Source organism: Scyliorhinus torazame, chromosome 5, assembly GCF_047496885.1.
Source record: "Scyliorhinus torazame isolate Kashiwa2021f chromosome 5, sScyTor2.1, whole genome shotgun sequence".
Taxonomy (NCBI): Eukaryota; Metazoa; Chordata; class Chondrichthyes; order Carcharhiniformes; family Scyliorhinidae; genus Scyliorhinus; species Scyliorhinus torazame.
This window is the reverse complement of record NC_092711.1, coordinates 256,186,786-256,208,923: the sequence shown is the minus strand read 5'-3', so window position 1 is coordinate 256,208,923 and position 22,138 is coordinate 256,186,786. Positions and strand designations below refer to the sequence as shown.

Genomic DNA, 22,138 nt, shown 5'->3' with positions numbered 1-22,138 from the left:
CCCCCAGCCTAACCCCGTCCCCTCCCCGCCTACCCCACTCCCCTCCCCCAGTCTACCCCCGTCCCCTCCCCTACCCCCGCTCCCCTCCCCTCCCCCCGCTCCCCTCCCCTACCCTACCCCCGCTCCCCTCCCCTACCCCCGCTCCCCCCTCCCCTACCCCCCTCCCCTACCCTACCCCCCCTCCCCTACCCTACCCCCCTCTCTCCGCCCCCCTCCCCTACACCCCTCCCCTACCCCCCCGCTCCCCGCCCCTACACTCCTCCCCTACCCCCCCGGCTCTCCCCCTCCCCCCACCACCCTTCCCCTCTCCTCCCCTCCCCTCCCCCTCTCCTCCCCTCCCCCTCTCCTCCCCTCCCCCTCTCCTCCCCTCCCCCTCCCCTCCCCCTCTCCTCCCCTCCCCCTCCCCTCCCCCTCTCCTCCCCTCCCCCTCTCCTCCCCCTCTCCTCCCCTCCCCCTCTCCTCCCCTCCCCCTCCCCTCCCCCTCTCCTCCCCTCCCCCTCCCCCTTCTGCACTGTAAATTCTATGATTCTCCAACCCCTGCTCCCTTGCTCTTCTCCCTACCCCCTTGCATTTGTCCCTCTTTGCACTCTTTTCTCTCTTGCTCTTTCACACTGTGGGCGGCACCGTAGCACAGTGGTTAGCACTGTTGGTTCACAGCTCCAGGGTCGATTCCCGACACTGTCTGTGTGGTGTCTGCACGTTCTCCCCTTGTCTGTTTGGGTTTCCTCCGGGTGCTCCGGTTTCCTCCCACAAGTCCTGAAAAATATGCTATTAGGTGATTTGGACATTCTGAATTTTTCCTCTGTGTACCCAAACAGGCGCCGGAATGTGGCGACTAGGGGCTTTTCACAGTAACTTCATTGCAGTGTTAATGTAAGCCTACTTGTGACAATAAAGATAATTATTATTATCCCACTCCTCCACCCTTCCCTCTCTCCCTCCACTCATCTGTCAAAACTCATCACGTCCCTTCCCTCTCTATCTCTGCTCCCTCCTCCCTATCTCTGCTCCCTCCTCCTTATCTCTGCTCCACCCTCTTCTCCTGTGTGCTTTCACCATTGCTGCGTTGCTGTCCCTTTAAAAGTGTAACATCTCATCCCACCAATTCGCAGGCCGCCCGTGACAAATAGTCCCACCCCTCTCTCCCCATTGGCCCGCCGCGTTCCATTTTGAAAAAGGCCCCTCCCATAGCAACTGCGAATTAGCAACGCATCCTGGCGGCGCGCTGATTGGCCAGCGCCCGAGAGTCTGGAACCAATAGCGGAGAGCTGGTGCCCATGCCGCACTTTTCAAAAATCAGGTTAGTGGGATTGAGGCAGTGAGAGTGGCAGCTGGCAGCCTGGCACCGGGCTCCTGGCACTGGACAAGCTGCCTTCACCCTCAGCACAGCTATAATCACAGCCAGGCTGCGTGCTGCAGCAGCCTCTGCGTTCAGGAGCTTTGTGTCTTCAATCAGCAGCACTTCCACAAAGTTCAGGAGCTTCAGCAGAGGTTTGTGAATTGTTTTAACCCCTTTCCTGCGGTTTGGTTGCATTAGTAAGGATGCATTTGTTGCAAACCTCTTGCTGCACGAGGACGCGCTCTGTGTCCCGTCCCCCCCCTTTTCCACCGTGGCCACTCGGGGAGGGAGACCCAGACATCGCCAAATGAATGTCGCTTTTCTTTTTGTGCTTCGGCAAATAGCGCTTACGATCTTCTGCTCCAATTAACCAACGTGTTTACCTTTTCTGTTTCCCATTAGTTCCTCTGATCCGGTTATTTCCCCCTCCCCTCCTCTCCAGAGGCCCGTCTAAGCAATGCCGCAACCCACAGAAACAAAAATCTCTCAACGTGGATCATTCAGAAAGGAGCCCTCTGTGTTAGAGAAGGTAAGGACTGTGATTAAATTGCTGTGAAGATCCAAGTGAACCCCTTTGTGTTTGTGTGTTAGATTATTATAGAATTGTACAACAGGAATTCAAAAACCTTCAGAAAGATCATCCACATTGATGCAGTGGTTTAATGTTGGTGCAAATTCTAATGAGACGCGGTGAATTGAATAGATGTTTGTGGCATTAGACAAGGGAATCTAAACTGGGAAAATTCGGTGTAATATTGTTGCAATCGGCTCAGCAATGTGATACAAAATGCACGTGAATTGGTCTTCTATAATGGGGACTGTAGGGTTTAAACGGAAGGAAGTCAGTCATGTGGAGTATGTTTACATTTGAAAGTCTGCATTTTGATTTGATGACCTAACTGAATCTTGGGCAGCAAAGCAAAAATACTGGAGATATGGAATTAAAAACAGAAAACGTTGAAAATTTTCAGGGGGGCCAGATAGTAACTGTATAGAGAAAAGTTAACATTTCAGATTGATGTTCTCATGAACGGTCATCTGCCTGAAATGTTAACTTTGTTTCTCTCTCAGCAGATGCTGAGACGTTTGAGTATTTCCAGCGTTTTCTATTTATTTTGAATCTTGGGAACCTCAATATGAACCCAAGGAAGCAGACTGCTGTGGACTGAGTGAATGTCAATGCAGTGTCGTATATTTAAAGTAGGACTGTTTTTAAACACTTAATCTAGATTGATTCCTGAATATAAAAGTCAGACTTGAATGTATTAGATATCAGTTACATGTCGGCTACCAGACTTCAAGAGGACAGTCTAAAGTTGACATGGAGTTAGAGATAGTTATGAAAGTCTTTGATTATTAACTGCCGATCATTATAAAATCTGCAATAATTGCCTTGTCAGTAGCTAAGCCTTCAATTGTAGCACAATAGCACCTGTTGCACAGCTCAAATACCTGTCCCCATGCATTATTGTTTTCCAGTGAGGATGTCTATTTGCAATCTACCCTTTTGGGGGCTGGTTTAGCACAGTGGGCTAAATAGCTGGCTTGCAATGCAGAACAATGCCAGCAGCGTGGGTTCAATTCCCATACCAGCATCCCCGAACAGGTGTCCGAATGTGGCTACTAGTAGCTTTTCACAGTAACTTCATTGAAGCCTACTTGTGACAATAAGTGATTATTATTTTTTAAAATTGCAGGTTTTAGTCACTTTGCTGAGCTGTCACATTCTTTTTCAAATTCTCAATGTTTATATTTTCCTTCCTCCAAATTAATGGAATATATCTGACCACTAGGCTGGTGAAGCAAAAGACAGTTGCAGGCTTGTTCTGCTTTTAAGAAGCTTAATGATATTGATAGCAAGGTGTTTTTCCCTCTTCCCAGCATCAGCATTAATCTTTCCTCCATTTTCCAGCACTTTGGAGAAATTACTTGTCAGAGCTCACAAGTTCAAGGTGAGGGGCAGGAGGTTCCGAGGGAATTTGCACCTTTTTACCCAGAGTCTGGAATGCAGTGCCTGGGAGGGTGATAGAGGTGGGTTGCCTCACATCCTTTAAAAAGTACCTGGATGAGCACTTGGCACACCTTAACATTCAAGGCTATGGGCCAAGTGCTGGCAAATGGGATTAGGATTGGCTGACCTTTCATGCGGCGGTGCAGACCTGATGGGTGGAATGGCCTTTTCTGCACTATTTTTCTGTGATATGCTCTAGCATGCCCAAATAAAAGATTAAATCAATATCCCCTGCCCCAAAGGACTTGGGCAGAAAAAACAGCACACACTGGAAATGAAAAAGGGACCGTGGCAATACATTCATTTTCACCGACTGTATTCTGCTCGCCAAGGACCAAGGGAGGCTAGTCCACCTTGACCCTGCTCACCAAACCTATAGTTCAACATCAGAAGCTGAGCCCAATCCCAAGCTACCTGTACCCTCTGATAGCTAAATTGGGAAAGCTTTAAGTGGAATGGTAACACCCCAGATTGACTCGCCTCCCCGGTGGAGTGACTGGACGACAACACACTTTTCTCCCAATTCAATCTATACCCTGGAAAAGCCCCAAAACGCTTCAGCAGTGTCATGATATCACTCATTGTGGGTATTTGATCTGTCACCTACAAAAGATCACCGGTGTGCAAGGACACCCTATCTTCCAAACCACCTCCCCCCTCCCATTATCCCTTCCCACTTATCCGAGGGCCTCAGGGAAATTGCCAACGGTTCAATTGCCAATGCAAACATAGAACATTACAGCGCAGTACAGGCCCTTCGGCCCTCGATGTTGCGCCGACCTGTGAACCCACTCTAAAACCCATCTACACTATTCCCTTATCGTACATATGTCTATCCAATGACCATTTGAATGCCCATAATGTTGGCGAGTCTACTACTGTTGCAGGCAGGGCATTCCACACCCTTGCTACTCTCTGAGTAAAGAACCTACCCCTGACATCTGTCCTATAGCTATCTCCCCTCAATTTAAAGCTATGTCCCTCGTGCTAGACATCCCCATCCGAGGAAAAAGGCTCTCACTGTCCACCCTATCTAATCCTCTGATCATCTTGTATGCCTCAATTAAGTCACCTCTTAACCTTCTTCTCTCTAAGGAAAACAGCCTCAAGTCCCTCAGCCTTCCCTCATAAGACCTTCCCTCCATACCAGGCAACATTCTGGTAAATCTCCTCTGCACCCTTTCCAATGCTTCCACCACTTTCGGGGGGGTGACAAACTGGGTGATTGAGTACGGACATGGGCAGTTCACCGTATTTAGTAAATGTTTCTTTTTGATATGCTGTTTCTTTTCTGTTGTTTCTGTTTATACTGCCTCTGTATGTTGATGGATTTCTGCCGTTGTTATCGTATCCTGTAATGGTTTTTGTTATATCATAGTTAAAGTGTGTCATGGCTTTGTGCCCTGTGATTAACATTATTCTGTAAATCTTTTAAAGGTGTATTGAGGCCTTGTGCCTTGTGATTGTTTTTGATACGTCACTGTTAAAACATGTATGTAGGCCTTGTGTCAAAGTCAATATTTTCCCACTTCTGTAGTAGAAAGGTAATAACAAGCTTTATTTTCGAAAACAACTGCATGCAGTAATGGCTGAAACTTGAAGCCAGAGAGCAGTCAACAAAACTGCTGAGTCTTTCACAAGTTCCACGCTTTCGTGGAGAATTAGCTCAATATTTCTACATTATCATTATCAAGATTATGTGACAACAGTATGGTCAGGAGTTTGATCGGAAATACAAACTGAAGTATAGACCAGACCATGTTTGGTCATATCACTCATACCATTATTTAGTCCATCGGAGGGAACATTGAAAGATCGGAATAGACTTGTTTCTTCCTGAACTTATCTTGTTTTAAATTCCTATGACCCTGGGTTATGACAAGTTAGTTTTTTCAGAGTTGCCGAGGTCTGGTGTTTTGGAATGGCTCAACCTTCGCTGATCTTTTCAGACTTCAAGTTATGCAGAATTGGCCTACGGCCATACTAGTCTGAAAATGGTTCGGGCCGCATTCTTTACATGGGCCTGGTGAGCTGGAATGAGTAGTTTCAGTCTTTCTTATATTGTATCAAACCTTTTGACCAGTCCTCCCAGTTTTCCCATCATGCCATTACTTAATTCGTACCATATCACATTCCCTCCTTTTGTCATATCATGACAACTAGTTAAATAGGTATATCCATGACTCGTTTGAAAATGCATTTACACAAGCAACCCTATCCCTGATAGAATTAGGAGTAGTAGAATGAAGGCCTTAAAGATCCAATCAAATAATCCGTGACCCAACCATCCTAGCCAATCCGGCGGATTATAGTCCTGAAATTCACTGCCAATCTCTTGAATTTGAGCAGCCTGTCTCTTTAATATGGTCGGCCAGGTTAGTGATATTTTCAGAGCCGTCTGGAATATAAGTATAGCACTCCTGACCTATGATAGCCTCGCGCCCTACGAGGCTAACAGATAATCCAGTCGATTTTGTAATGCCACGGTCCGGACAGCTACTAGCTCAGCTGAGTCCTCGGCCTGTGCCTGTCCGGTTTCCCTGGCTTCTGCTGCCGTTACGTTCGCCAGTTGTTCCAATGCTGTGGCCATGTGGATCAGTTCATCGGATGCCTTGCCCGTTCCGTACAAGGGAAAGGCCATCATAAAGAACTGTTCCGTTTTAGAAATAGTCCTTTTTGCTCGCAAGGGGGAGTGCTTAAGGATGGGTAGGTGAGGTACAACATATCCCAAAAAGCAGGATCCTGTCCAATCAATGGGGAGCCATTGATATGCTTTAGTGCCGCATATGAAATAGGTTCCATTATAGGCCATAAAATCATCAGCTGATATCATCCAGGGGATTGGGGATGTCTGTCCCCATGAAATGTTAAGAGATTATATTCCATACCCTGGACCAATCACAGTTCAACATGCCCTTGTTGGATATGCCTGGTACCGGTCCTTGCCAGTCAACTGTAAGGTTGCACCTACTTTGCCCCATTAACTTTCCTTTCCCTGATTTATTAAAACCCATGGAACCTTGAACATTATACGAGTGGACAGTGAGGGAGGGTGGATTATAGGTAGGTTGATACGAAGCTGAAAATTTAGTCATGTCATAGCCAGCAGATCTCTATATTTCCATGTACCCCCTATCGCCTCTGCTCCCTGTTTGATTTTGTCGTAAAATCCATTCAACCGTCTCTGCGATATGAAAGGGGAGGGATTGGAGAGGTATTCCTTCCCTCGAATGGACGGGGATGTGGGTGCAAACCCAACACTTGCTTACGTTCAATTTTTCGGCATAAAAGATATGACATATATAAATAGGTATTGGAAGGCGGGTCTCGTTTAGGTCGTTTTTTTTACTACCGAGTGGCCATTAAGGCTAAATAGTCCAGAGAGTCCAAAAATTATAATGAAGATCTTCATCCTGTGTTCTCGTCTGGGTTGGAGACTATCTTCTTGCAATCGGATAGATGTATCCAACTTGAACGTCCTTCAAGCTTGACGGAAGTTGGTGTAGTCAGCAGTATGAGGACGGGACCGCTCCAGCGTTGTCCTAGTTTCTTTCTGTCCAAGTTTTTCACCAACATGTGGCCTCCGGGTTTGATCACTGGATATCGAGGGACAGCTGTCCCTGCCGTTACTGGGAGATGTGCCTGTTTTACCTGTGAGTGGAGAAACTTCAGAGAAAATGTTAATTGCTTCCAATAGTTCTGCATTTGCTCCCCCATCACATGGAGGTCTACTCCCTCTAGGGTTTTTTCATGGGCATCCCAGGGAGTCCTCATTGGCCGACCATAGACTATCTCTGCAGCTGACAGTCTGGTCCTCGAATGGGGAGTCACTCACATGTGAAACGGTGCCAAGGGTAATACTTTTAGTCAATTTAACCCAGTTTCTTTAGTTAATTTAGATAATTTTTCTTTTAAAGTCCCGTTGGCTCCTTCCACAATTCCTGCTGCCAGCGGGTGATACGAGCAGTGCAGTTGCTGTTTAATTGCAAGTGCTTCGCACAATTCAGTATTGATCCGAGCTACGAAATGTGGTCCATTGTCTGAGCTCATCATTTTGGGTACCCCAAAACGACGAATGACATCCGTTAACAACAACTTCACCACTATATGTGCCGTATAATTAGTGGTGGGGAAGGCTTCAATCCATTTACTAAACACATTGATTATTACTAAACAATATTTATAGCACTGTGCTTTTGGCAATTCGATAAAATCAAGCTGTATACCGGCAAAAGGGCCATCTGGCAAGGAAGTGGTTCCTGGAGGGCATTTAATGCCTTTCCCCTTATTATGTTTCATGCAAATAACGCATCGATCCAGCCGCGTTTGCGCTGCTGTATTCACAATCTGGGTGCCACCAAGTTTTCAGGAGTAGCTGACCATTCCCTCCTTGCCAAGATGGGTACAAGAATGCAAATAATCAATAAGTACCAGCAATAAAGAATTCGGAATACAAACCTGACCAACAGGAGTAAGCCAGAGGTCTCATGTCAAGGAGTGTGAACACCCCAATGACTTCCATACTGTGCGCTCGGAATCAGAGGCGTCCCTCTGTAAATTTTGAACTTCAGTTATGTCTGGCATGCCCTTCGTTCCTAATGCAGGTACCTGGTTCAGAGCCTGATTAGCCCCACTGGGAACAATCAGAGAGGCTGATATAGCCTTAGCAGCTGAATCAGCACGGGCATTTCCTAATTGAACAAGAGTGTCCCCCTTTGTGTGGCAGCACATTTAATAATTGCCAATTGATGGGGAAGCTGAATAGCATCGGAGATTTTTAACCCAAAGAACATTTTGAATGGGAGCTCCCGCAGAGGTGAGAAAGCCTCGCTGTTGCCAGAGGCGACTGAAATCGTGGGTCACGCCAAAGGCATACCTAGAATCAGTGTAAACATTAGTACTTTTATCTGTGGCCAAAATACATGCCCGAGTAAGGGCAAATAGCTCGGCTTTTTGTGCGGAGACCGGGGTCTCGAAGGCTGCTGCTTCCTGCACGTCAGTGTCGGTTACCACGGCATATCCCGACTGTGGGATGCCAGTGAGAGAAATGGAGGAACTGCCATCAACATAAAAAATTAGATCTGGATTATCAATAGGCTGGTCCGTTAAATCCGGGCGAGGGGCGGTAAGGAAGTGATTCCGAAGCAAACAATAGTGTGGGGGGTCCGCAAGGTTATCGCGGGGCTGTTCGAGGAACACAGCAGGATTTAAGGTAGAACAGTAATGAAAAGAGAGGTAGGGGTTTTGCAATAGTGAAACCTCATAGCGGCTCAAGCGGGCTTGAGTCAGATGCTGGGTTTGCTGAGACGTTAGGAGAGCCACAGTAGAGTGCGAGGTATGCACTTGTACTGGCTGGTGAAGGGTCAGATTAGAGGCTGCCTGCGCTAACAAATGGACAGCCGTAAGAATTTGGGTGCAGGGAGGTAGACTGCAAGCTACAGGATCCAATTTCGTAGAATAGTAGGCGACCGGGCGACGCCAGTCACCGTGTTCTTGTGTTAGAACACCAGTGGCACATTCATCAAGAACATTAACGTACAACTGAAAGGGTCTGTCATACATAGGTCGTCCTAGCGCTGGGGCGGTAGCCAGGGCGTTTTTGAGAGTAACAAAATATTGTTTTGCTGAGTCAAGAAGTTCAAACTTAAGAGGAGCATTTTGAGAGGAGTACGGAGTTAAATCTTTAGTATGGACAGTAACATTCGGAATCCATTGTCTGCAAAAGTTCACCAATCCTAAAAAGGCTCGCGCCTGCTTGGGCGATGTAGGAAATGGGGTCTGCAGTATAGGAGTAATGCGTTCCTGAGTAAGGGAGCGATCCGTAGCACTTATTAGGACTCCCAAAAATTTGACCTGCCGTTGGCCTTTATGAACTTTAACGGGCGGGATCACATATCCCCATGAATGGAGACGGATGAGCAGGTAAACTGTGTCACGCTGGTTAGCGTTGAAGTCAGGGCTGGCAAGGAGTAAGTCATCAACATATTGGATGATGGTGGAGCCACCAGGAGTTGATAATGTCTCTAACTGGGAGTGCAATGCTTGTGAGAAAAGGGTTGGAGAATGAATGACACCCTGTGGGAGCCTAGTCCAAGTGTATTGTGTGCCCTTAAATGTAAAGGCAAACAAATACTGTGATTCAGGGGCGAGGGGTATCGCAAAAAAGGCATGTTGTAAATCAACAATGGTTAAAAACAGTCGCTTCCGGTGGGACATTACTAAGGATTGTCGCCGGGTTTGGGACAATAGGATGTAAGGGTTCCACTATCTGATTAATACGTCGGAGGTCTTGGACCAAACTCCATTCAGATGGTCTTCCTATCTTAGGAACTGGAAGAATCGGGGTGTTGCAGGGCGTTTGGCATGGTACCACAATTCCCTGTTGAATGGACGATTGAATCATGACCAAGACTCCTCCTTCAGCCTCGGGGCGCAAAGGGTACTGTGAAATCGAAGGCAAGGGCATGTCAGGTTTAACTTTAATAACAACGGGAGGGACATTAGTGAGATCAACTTCGTGTTTGGAGGCCGCCCATAAATCCGCGGGTAGTCCAGAAGTCGTTGATTGGACTGAACGATGGTGGTGCAGTGTGCCAATGAGGACAAATGGGCGTTGAAAATATTCTAAGGTGCCTGCGGGTAGGATTTGACTTCCATTAAAGAAAGGATCAGTCTGTCCTCGTAGTGCAGCAGCCAGAAATCCCAAGGACTTGGTACTGTAGCCTTCGTTCACCGAAAGGGTCACGTGGGGTGACACCAGTCCCGACTGACGCCAGAGGCCATGGGTTAAATTGACAAGAAAGGCAGACCTTTCTTTTCCCTTAGTGAGGCCAACAAAGGAAACTGATTGTAGAGAACCGAGGGCGTCTTGGTAAATGCTCTCCAAATCAGGCGAGCATCCTGTATTATCGTAGCAAAGAGTGACATGTGGATCGGGAATATCTAAGGGAGATGAAACGTGTGAGGGATCAAAATCAACCGACCACCACTGTGGAGTAGTGAAAAGGGGAAAAATTTCGAAGCTGGGCCTGAGGGATAGCTGATATAGTAATGCCGTTATCCAGGCAAACAATTTCCACCTGCAAGGGACACAGCAAGTCACGTCCGGCCAGGTTAACTCCGAGGACGCGGGTAACTGTGAAAGGGATGCAACATTCCCGGCACTCTGATTGAACAGCGAGCGGCTTCGTAAGTGGATAAACAGCACCTTTCCCTATGAAACCAGCAAGTTCCACATGCTTATCAGAAAGGGGAAAGCAATGTTTCTGAATTAATGTCCAGTCTAGCTTAGAATTAGTCGCGCCGGTGTCAATCAGGAAGGGGATAGGCACGCCCTCTATGTAAATTGTAGCAGTGGGCTCGTCCGAGTGGTCTGTTGAGAGGGCCGGAAAGTTCGATCTGGCTAGTCAGTAGGGGTTAAGAGGTAGTAAAGGTGCCTGCCGACGGGGTTGAAATCTACCTTGTCGTCGGGGTGCTGGACAATCCCTAGCGTAGTGGCCTGTACGTTGACAGTTGAAGCAAGTGACATTATATTTGGCAGGAGGACGACGCGGAGGAGCGCTGTCGAAATCCTCCATGTGTGGAGTGAAGGGGTGAGGAGCCTGTGAGCGGTAACCAAATTCAGGAGGGTCCGTGCAATCTGGGCGATAGTAACGTGAATCTGTCTGAAAGTTCTGACCTTTAGGAGCTCTTCGTTGAGAGGGACGTTGGACGAATTCGGATTTAATTTTGGGCGAAGTGTCTTTGTAACAGGTCTCACGGTTGCGGCCATTGCTCCAATAATAAGACACAGCACGTTTCATTTGAGGTTTAGAATTGTCAGACCAGTCCATGTTATTAGTTTTAATACTGGATGCGGTCAGGCAAAACCTGCATTAATAGTGCAGTAAATTGGGGAGACTGTGTGCCTGCAGTGAAAGCAATGTCCCCGGAGTAAAGAGTGTAAACGCCACAAAAGCGGTCAACAAATTCTGGACCATCTTCCTTAGAAGTGGGTGTACATTCAAGCAGTTTGGCGATGTCAATGGGTTTATGGAGAGCCCGTTTTAGTGCGGGAAACATTAAAGTACGCTGATCGTCCTCAGTTTGGTGTGCGGCGCTGAAGGCCGTCCACGTGTCCCCATGAAGTCCTAATTCATTTTTCCATCTTTCCCCTAATTCTGGGAGAAGGGATGAATAAATCAGTGAATATTGATCACGTGCGGTAGCACCGTACATGGTCGCAGTTCTCCTCAAAAACTCAGTGAACCCCTCAGGGTCCTCTTTGCAGGAGGGACATTGGGCCATGATCAAACATAGCTCATGGGGTTTAATAGCCTGCCACACCGCAATGAATGGGTCATCATTATCACCATTAACACTCCTAATGGGATAATTTGCAGGGAGAGGTGGTGGCGGAAAAGTGTCCTCCTCCTGAGGTTGGAGTGATAAATCAAGAAAAGCCTGATTAACAGAGGTGACGGGTTGTTCCATATTCACGGCTTGCGTATGTGACTGTGTGCGTGTTGCTACGGGGGATGCGTTAGCAGGAGTTTCATTGGCAGTGGGACCATAAGGGGGAGTCTGGAATTGGGATGGTGGAATTGGTAGGATCGGGGAGTGCAGGATGAGGGTGGGGTCAGGGGTTAAATCATCCTCCTCTTCCGTATCGCCTGAATAGGGAAACATCGGCATGCCAGAGCAACTGGGAGCTCCTTTCGTTTACTTTGATTGGCTAGCCCTCTTTGCCTATTGGTTGGAGATTTTTTTAATTTTTGCCTTGTTGTTTATGCTTTCTATCCCAAAGTTCACATTCCAATTTTAAAGTCTCCCAATTTTTTGCCTTACCATCCACACAATCATCAATCCCTTTTCTACGGGCGTTATCTCTCCAACTCATTAATAGTGATTGTTTGTGGCGCTTCTCTGCCAAATAACTTTCTCAGCAGAAATGCAATTATCGTAGTTCCAAGTGCCCCCTAGTGGCCAAATATCGTTACCGAATTTATTGTTCAGCGCTGCAGATAATCTCCGTAAATTACGTTCTTGAGAAGGGTTTTCGGAACACATGAAAAATAACGGGGAATTGCCCCTGGTTTTGTCTAAACTCTCTCCCATAATGTCAATAAAATGTGCCCCTGGCAACCAAAAAATGATAAAAAATCCCTGACCCAAACTTAAACCTGTAAAACAAACAAGAGGTCCCTGACCTAAGGCTAACCACAATTGGGGTCCCTGACCCTAAGTACTCTACTAACAGTACAATTTAGATTCGAGCACCGTCACCTGTTTAGTTACTTCCGTCCCTGACCTAAGGCTAACCACAATTGGGGTCTCTGACCCTAAGTACTCTACTAACAGTACAGTTTAGATTCGAGCACCGTCACCTGTTTAGTTACTTCCATCAGGGATGAGGGGTCGAACCACCAATCCGAGAGAGATAGAGAGACCAAGGTTAATCTTGCCTTGTGCCGGAGTCTGTCTCTTTCCTCTGGGTCTGGCTCGATCACTTCTTCTTCAGTTCCCCACGGAATTCACTCAGGATATTGGTAACTGCTCGCTTGCGCCAAAATGTGAAAGTCAATATTTTCCCGCTTCTGTAGTAGAAAGATACAACACACTCGTTAAGACAGAATAAGCTTTATTTTCGAAAAAAACTGCATGCAGTAATGGCTGAAACTTGAAGTCGGAGAGCAGTCAACAAAACTGCTGAGTCTTTCAAAAGTTCTGCGCTTTCGCGGAGATTCAGCTCAATATTTCTATATTATCATTATCAAGATTATGTGACAACAGTATGGTCAGGAGTTTGATCGGAAATACAAATTGATGTATTGACCAGACCATGTTTGGTCATATCACTCATACCATTATTTAGTCCTCGGACGGAACATTGAAAGGTCGGAATAGACTTGTTTCTTCCTGAACTTGTATTAATTTCCTACGGCCCTGGGTTATGACTAGTTAGTTTTATCAGGAGTTGCCGAGGTCTGGTGTTTTAGAATGGCCTGACCTTCGCTGATCTTTTCAGACTTCAAGTTATGCAGAGTTGGCCTACGGCCATACTAGTCTGAAAATGGTTCGGCAGCATTCTTTACATGGGCCTGGTGAGCTGGAATGAGTAGTTTCAGCCTTTCTTATATTGTATCAAACCTTTTGACCAGTTTTCCCATCATACCATTACTTAATTTGTACCATATCACACTTGTGCCTTGTGGTTCTTATTTGCTCTGAAACGGTTGTAATGTATCGAGGCCTTGTGCCTCGCGGCTGTTTGGGTTATGTGTTTGGGGGCTTGTTACTTCGCAATGTATTTAGGCCCTGTGCCTGTGGTTTTGCTTTGCTCTGAAACGGTCGTTTTGTATCGAGACCTTGTGCCTTGCGGCTGTTTGTGTTATGTGATTGTGAGATTGTTAATTTGAAGTGTACTGAGGCCTTGTGCCTTGCAATTGTCTTTGTTGTAACTGTTGAATTGTGATTACAATAAAATATTTCCAATGCTTCCACATCCTTCCTATAAGGCGGCAACCAGAATTGCACGCAATACTCCAAATGCACCAGAGTCTTGTACAACTGCAACATGACTTCATGGCTCCAAAACTCAATTCCTCTACCAATAAAAGCTAACACACCGTACGCCTTCTTAACAACCCTCTCAACCTTTCGGCGATCTATGTACATGGACACCGAGATCTCTCTGCTCATCCACACTGCCAAGAATCTTACCATTAGCCCAGTACTCTGTCTTCCTGTTATTCCTTCCAAAATGAATCACCTCACACTTTTCTGCATTAAACTCCATTTGCCACCTCTCAGCCCAGCTCTACAGCTTATCTATGTCCCTCTGTAAATTGTAACATCCTTCTGCACTGTCCACAACTCCACCGACTTTAGTGTCATCTGCAAATTTACTCACCCCTCCTCCAGGTCATTTATAAAAATGACAAACAGCAGTGGCCCCAAAACAGATCCTTGTGGTACACCACGAGTAACTGGACTCCAGTCTGAACATTTCCCATCAACCACCACCCTTTTGTCTTCTTCCAGCTAGCCAATTTCTGATCCAAACTGCCAAATCACCCTGAATCCCATGCCTCCGTATTTTCTGCAATAGCCTACCGTGGGGAACCTTATCAAACGCTTTACTGAAATCCATATACACCACATCAACTACTTTACCCTCATCCACCTGTTTGGTCACCTTCTCAAAGAACTCCATAAGGTTTGTGAGGCATGACCTACCCTTCACAAAACAGTGTTGACTATCTCTAATCAAATTATTCCTTTCCAGATGATTATACATCCTATCTCTTATAAACCTTTCCAAGACTTTGCCCACAACAGAAGTAAGGCTCACTGGTCTATAGCTCCCGGGGTTGTCTCTACTCCCCTTTTTGAGCAAGGCAACAACATTTGCTATCCTCCAGGCTTCTGGCACTATTCCTGTAGACTAAGATGACTTAAAGATCAAAGCCAAAGGCTCAGCAATCTCCTCCCTAGCTTCCCAGAGAACCCTAGGATAAATCCCATCTGGCCCAGGGGACTTATCACTTACAAGAGGGGCAACATAGGGCACTCCTCTCTCATTCTCCCGTGTAACTAATAACCCACACTAACATTGTTTGTATGGCCACTAGCCTTGGGTGCCTTGTATAGCAACTGGACCCACGCTATGAATTCGGGCGCTATCCCAAATCATTCCAATAACCCATTCTACCCTATCAAAAGCCTTCTCCGCATTCAATGGCGTAATAACCTCTCCCTTCTGCATGGAGCAAAGTTAGGTTTTAAAGCCGCCTCACATTCAGCAACCACCGCCCTGTCTGATCTTTCCCATTCACCTGAGGGAGACACTCTTCCAGCCTCAATGCTAAAACCTTGACCAAAATCTTGGCATCCACATTTAGTGAAGAAATCTGCGGTGTGACCCACACTCCACCGGGTCCTTGTTCTTCTTTAAACAGAAGCAAAGTGGACACTTGCATCATTGTCCCTGGAAGAGATCCCAGCGCTACCGAATCGTCAAACACCTTCATAAACAATGGCACCAGTCAATCAGCAAATGTTTTATAAAATTCCACCGGGAACCCATCCAGCCCCGGTGCCGTACCTCTCTGCATGCACCCAATTGCTGACCGGACCTCCTCCCACCCCCAATGGCTCCTCAAGCCCTTCACTGTCCTCCTCCTGTTCCTTAGAACATTTAAAACCCCTCCAGAAATTCCCACATATCTGACCCCCTTCCCTGGAGGCTCTGACCTGTAGAGGTTCTTATAAAACACCTCAAAAGCCCTGTTGACTTTATCCAGTGCCAACACAAGTCCCTCACCTGAATCCCGAATGTGGACAATCTCTGGAGGCTGCTTGCCACCTCAACTGATCGGTCATGAGGTAACTGGCCAGGGAGGGTCCAAGTGGTGAAAATGAATATTCTGCTGAGGTTCTTGTTTATCTTTCAAGCTCTCCTGATCTTTATACCAAAGGCCCTTTTTCGGAAAGTGGACACGATCATTTCTAACTTTCTATGGGCGGAGAAAGTGCTGAAGGTGGGGAGGACCCTGCTACAGAGGAAGAGAAGGCAGCGGGGGGGGGGGGGGGGTTGGTGTTGCCGAACTTGCTTTATTATTATTGGGTGGCGAATGTGGACAAGGTGCGGTGGTGGGAAGGAGAAGGGGTAGAGTGGGTTAGGATGGAGGAGGAATCTTGTAAGGGGTCTAGTTTCAGGGCTATGATGACGGCAGTGTTGACCATGGCCACGAGTAGGTATTCAGCGAGCCCGGTGATGCAGTCCACAGTGAAGATATGGAATCTGTTGAGGAGGCGTTTTGGGGTGGAAGGGATGTCGGTGCTAACGCTGCTGTGTGAGAATCATGCGTTTGAGCCGGGGGGGGGGGGGGTGGATGGATACTGTAGATGGGTGGTAAGGACTAGTCAAGGTAAGGGATCTGTATTTGGAGGAAGGGTTCGCCAGTCTGGAGGAGCTAAGGGAGAGGATAGAGCTGCCGAGGGTTAGTGAGTTCAGGTATCTACAGGTTAGGGACTTTGTGCGAAAGGTCTGGAGGGGGTTCCCTAGGTTGCCGGGATACACCCTGCTGGAATGCATGCTGCTCCCAGATGTGGAAGGGGAGGGAAGAATTGGGGATATATACAAGTGGCTGGGGGGGGCAGGGTAGTGAGCGGGTGGTGAAGATCCAAGGGAAATGGGAAGTGGAGTTGGGAGGGGAGATCAATTGGGGAGCATGGAGTGAGGCACTGCGTAGGGTAAACGGGACCTCCTCTTGTGCAAGGATGAGCCTGATACAGTTTAACGTGGTGCACAGGGTGCATATGACTCGGGCAAGATTGAGTGGATTCTCAGGGGGTAACAGATGAGTGTAAGAGGTGTGGGTGGGGCCAGCGAATCACACGCACATGTTTTGGGGTTGTGAAAAATTGTGAAGATTCTGGGCGGGAGTGTTCGCAGTCTTAGCCAGGATAGCGGAGGAGGAGGTAATTCCGGACCCTTTGGTGGCGATATTTGGGTATCGGAGAAGCCAGAGCTTGAGGAAGGCCGGTTCTTGGCCTCGCTGATTGCACGGCGGCGGATGTTTGCTGGAGTGGCGGTCGGCTCTTGTTCCTGTCCTCTACCCTCTGCGGCTTGGCATCCAGCGAGGCCAACTGATTTCTGTGTTGTGATAGTGTCTCCTCCACCCCCTTCAGCATCTCACCGTGTTCCCGAACTGTCTCCAAAGTCCCCTCCAAAGCCTTTGAGACCAATGCATCATCTGCCGTTTTTTTTTTTTAGGGTCCTCTCCATTTCTCCCTCTTGCCTCTCCGTGCTTGCTGAATTGTCTTTCAAATTCAACAGCCATTACCTCTGTCGGCTTGTCCAGTGTAGTAGGTGTTTCCCCACCCAAAGAGCTTGCCTCTGCCATCTTCAATGCAGCAGGACTCCGCACCTTGCTCAAATACTCAGGCAGTTTACTGCTCACGCCTTTTTTTCCAATACTCATCCTTTTTTTTTGACATCCTACCCAAACGGCTCTCAAATGGGACAAATTTGTCCGCCAATTACCCCCGGGAACCGGGTGAAAAGAACCAAAACCCAAGGACTCTAGCGGAAGCTACCTTGCGTGGGATCTCCTTCTACATGTGGCTGCTCCAGCATTTTCAACGTTGTCCATGTCCTGCTGGACAAAAGGCATTTGGAACCATTGTTGGGCTCTTCATTTTAGGTGCAAGGAAGTTTCTTTTAACTATTTTACAAAAAACCCATTTGTCATTTTGAAGTATCTCCTGGTTTTAGAATGCCTTTATCTGAAGGGAAAAGCTAGTTCAACTGGAGCTTAGCATTTTGTTATGGTCCTCTAAAGGCCATTTCAATTTGGTTTTGGGAAGGATCAGCCTTGCAATCCTGTGATCATGAGTCTAATGTACCCTGGGCGGGATTCTCCGACCCCGCGCATGCGCGAACTCGCGCCGGCTGTGGCGCGCATGAGCGGACCTGCGCCGCCCGTATCAGCAGCTGGAGCAGCGTGAGGCTCTCCAGTGCCGTGCTGGCCCCCTGTGTGGCACAGGATCGCTGATCCTAGGGGCCAGATGACGCCGTCGTAAAACGCTCCGGTGTTTATGATGGCGTCAACACTTATCCCCAGGATCGGAGAATCCTGCCCTTGAACCCTGTAGGTTACACAATTTATTTCACAGCCTAACTTTGTCTTCACCAATTGTTTGCAGCAGCTATTAAATAATTCTTTGATTTTAACATATTCATTGATTTATAGATTCCCTCCCAAAATTGTTATTTATTGGGTTCCTCCTGAATAGTATGAGTTGAAGTCTGGGTCCATGTTGTCTACTCATCCTCTCTATCTCAAGAGGTGACGGGCTTGTTGGGAGGGAATTAAAATAATTTGGATGTCATGATATGAGGAAAATGCATCTGTACTTAATTTCATTTACCCAGCACAGTGCTGGGATTTCAAAGGTTTTAATGACCAATGCTTATAATAATCCACCTTTTATATCCAATCAGGATGACGGTCTTTATATCAAACGTTCTCCTTCGTCACCCCAAGGTGGTCCCAAGAAGAGATCGGCTTTTGAAGACCTCACAAATGTAAGTTCTGTGACTAGTTTCTTTTTTCCTGACTGTCAAAAACAAACCGGTTCTGTACCTTTTTTTAATTTTTACTTTTGGAGTACGAATATCTCTATTTTATTCATACCTTTTTCCTTGCCCCTTCATCAATGCTAATAGGCTAAGCAAGGTCAAGATCTGGTTTCAAAGAAAAAAGGTGGGAAGTCAGTGGGCAAGAAAACTCTGAAAAGTACAGCTGGAAAAGAAACATCCAAAAACGATGAGAATAATCTCAAAAGGTGAACATCCTACTTTTTCTGATTTTTTTTTTTTCATGTTTGCATTTGTACAGAACTGCCATGTTGAAAATTCTTAAATATTTTGCACAGTTCGTTGTTTTGTAAATCCAGTGACTGAGGCTGGAGCATCCCTCAAACAAAAACGAGATGTGCAACTAATTATTTTGTTTTATGATCTGGAGATGAGTGTTACCTAACCAAGCCCTTAAGCAACTTTCTTTTCATCCTTTTGGCCTTCCATACCTCTTAACAATATGTTTTGGCTGAGTGGTGGCTATCTTCTAGCTTTACCTAATAGTGTTCTAAAATTGAATATTCACATGTCAGCTATTCCATGTCCTGGGGAAGTGCTTTGCATCTGCTCAGTGAACACCAAGTGGTTAGCACTGTTGCTACACAGCGACCCGGGTTCGATTCCCGGCTTGGGTTACTGTCTGTGCGAAGTCTGCACGGTCTCGGTGTGGGTTTCCTCCGGGCGCACCCATTTCCTTCCACAAGTCCCGAAAGACATGCTTGTTGGGTGAATTGGACATTCTGAATTCTCCCTCCGTGTACCCGAACAGGCGCTGTAGTGTGGCAACTAGGGAATTTTCACAGTAACTGTTCATGTAAACCAACTTCTGACACTAATAAAGATTAATGTTGGATAGCCTCCAATATGTCCCCTGACTATCAACCTGTGGATTGTTGGGTGTAATAATATAATACAGCTGCACTCATTCACTTCTGTAAGTATGAAAAATGTAATATGTTCTTCACTCACCCACACCATGATTTACAAAGGAGTCTGAGGCATTCTGTCAAATAGATTGACACCTGCACCATCTATTGTTTACAGCAACTTCAATTATATAGCACCTTTTAATGATATAAAATGTCTCTAAGTGTTTCAAAGGAGCATTATGGAACAAATTATGACACAAAACCATATTGGTTCACATGACCAAAATATAGAATCCCTACAGCGCAGGAGGCCATTCAGCCCATTGGGTCTGTACCGGCCATTTGAAAGACCACCCTACACCGGTCCAATCCCTGTCCTTTAAATTTCATTTATTGATAAGTGTGAGGTTATTCACTTTGGAAGCAAAAGCAGGAAGGCAGATTACTACCTGAATGGCTATAGATTGAGAGAGGGGAATGTGCAGCGGGATCTGGGTTTCCTTGTGCACCAGTCACTTAACGTAAGCATGCAGGTGCAGCAGGCGGTAAAGAAGGCTAATGGTATGTTGGCCTTCATTGCGAGAGGTTTTGAGTATAGAAGCAGGGATGTGTTGCAGCAATTATACAGGGCCTTGGTGAGGCCACACCTGGAGTATTGTGTGCAGTTTTGGTCTCCTTCTCTGAGGAAGGATGTTCTTGCTCTCGAGGAAGTGCAGCAAAGGTTTACCAGACTGATTCCAGGGATGGCGGGACTGTCATATGAGGAGAGATTGATTAGGTTGGGATTGTTCTCGCTGGTGTTCAGAAGAATGAGGGGGGGATCTCATAGAGACTTAATTCTAACAGGACTAGACAAGATAGATGCAGGTAAGATGCTGCTCCTATCTTCTATGTAGCTATTGTCCATTTGATATGCACACATTAGCACATTTGACCTGTGACTATTTTTCTCCAATGTGTACACCATTCCATTGTAAATCAATTCTTATTCATTTGCACTGTATGAAATTTCATATCCAAGTATAGAGTACAAAATTATTCTGTACATTGATTATTCAATTGGGTAACTGCCAAACTCTCCCAGTTGTGTAAAATATGTTCTAGTTTTATTTGCTTTAAAAAAATTATTGTGACTCACTGATTAATGGCGGGGGGGGGGGGGGTGATTTATCCAAAATCTGCTGGGATTGAGGTTTTGTAAGAAATTGTTCTTGGATGCTTTTCGTAAGGTATTGAAGTCATCTTCAGGATTGCTTCCTGAAAGCAATACCTAACTGGCTTTTATTTATTAACCACATCAAAGGGTATTTAAAAATCCCTTCCTTCTTTCCCATTTCTCTCTTCAGTACAGGACCCAAAGATTCCCAGGAGCAGCAGGATAATGCTGTAGATGAAAAGAAGCTGGAGCAACAGGATAATGGTGTAGAACAAAAGAAGCCCAAGGAGCCAGCGTCACCTGAAGAAAAAGTAGCTGATGTAGATAAATCAGTAGGCATAAAGGTAAGGAAGGCTAGAGAATATTATCGGCAGAGTCCAGTGTTGCATCTCTTAAGTATTTTGTACTTAAAAATTCACTTTGTTGTGACTCCATGGCCAACACAACAATTATTCAGTACCAGCAACTTTTGACAAATAGGCACGAGGTGAAGAATTAATAAGGCAACAGTTGTAATTGATGAGAACATCTGTGCATATTGGAATTTTAAATATGACCAAGCTGGCATTGTGCATTGTTCTTTCGATATTGTATATTATATATACATCCTGAAAATAAGTTTATAAATGCGTGTTGTTCGGCTTGGCGTTCTGGTTGATCTGAACCTTTTTCGAATAAAATTATTAATAATTTTCCGCTAACTCTTAATTCCTTTTGCATACTGTCACTCATAAGGGAACTGTTTGAATTCAATATTTTACTTTTGTACCATTGAATTGCAGCATAGTTCCAGTTTCTTGTGCTGAAAATGAATGTGCCAATTCTGATAATGTAATGGAAGGAAGTGCACTGCCAGAGGCATGCCTACAATGCCAACAATCATTCTTGTTGAGACTTAAACACTTTTGGGATTTTCTTAGATTATTGTGCCTCCAACAACACCCAAGAAGCTGGAAACTGTCCAGGCCAAAGCAGCCCACTTGCCACCCCATCCACCACCTTTAAACATGAATGCCCTCCACCACTGATGCATGATGGCAGCAATGTGTGCCATAAAAATACAGCAGAAATTTATCAAGCCGCTGGGTCAAAAACATGGAACTCCTTTCTTCTACCCTTGAATATAATTCTAAAACAAAATGAATGCATTTTTGAAAGATAAAAGATGTTTGACAGGATTGTCTGATGTGGCATCTCAATGTGTTATGAATGTGGAGATCAAAAATAGACATGAGCAATTGGGTACATTGGCCAACAACTTTTGTTTTACAAGTTTTGGCCAAATCCTGAGGAGAATACAACAGCAGTGGAGTAATTATTTTATTTAAATTCCAGCAAGATGACCTGCTGATTTGGGGAAATTAATTAAGTCAGTTCACTATCTGTCAAATTCACAGATAGAAAATACTTCCATGAGGTTTAAAAAAAAAAAAAAAAAACAGCCTTTGGTTCTAGCACAGTGGGCTAAACAGCCGGCTTGTAATGCAGAACAATGCAGCAGCGCGGGTTCAATTCTCGTACAGGCCTCCCCAAACAGGCGCCGGAATGTGGCGACTAGGGGCTTTTCACAGTAACTTTATTGAAGCCTACAATGACAAGCTATTATTATAATATTATTTTCAAAATCCCTGCATTC

General features: G+C 46.0%; 1 protein-coding gene across 1 annotated transcript in view; it reads left to right on the top strand.

Annotated features, from left to right (window-relative positions):
- The first annotated feature begins 1,296 nt into the window (after positions 1 to 1,296).
- Positions 1,297 to 22,138, top strand: part of ccnb3 (cyclin B3) — a 30,426-nt gene continuing 9,584 nt past the window's right edge. Inside the window, exons 1-5 of the mRNA XM_072505395.1 lie at positions 1,297 to 1,491; positions 1,742 to 1,868; positions 18,340 to 18,423; positions 18,565 to 18,683; positions 20,693 to 20,846. Coding sequence (XP_072361496.1) covers positions 1,797 to 1,868; positions 18,340 to 18,423; positions 18,565 to 18,683; positions 20,693 to 20,846 — 429 coding nt within the window. The 5' untranslated portion in view covers positions 1,297 to 1,491; positions 1,742 to 1,796. The remainder of the gene's footprint in view (positions 1,492 to 1,741; positions 1,869 to 18,339; positions 18,424 to 18,564; positions 18,684 to 20,692; positions 20,847 to 22,138) is intronic.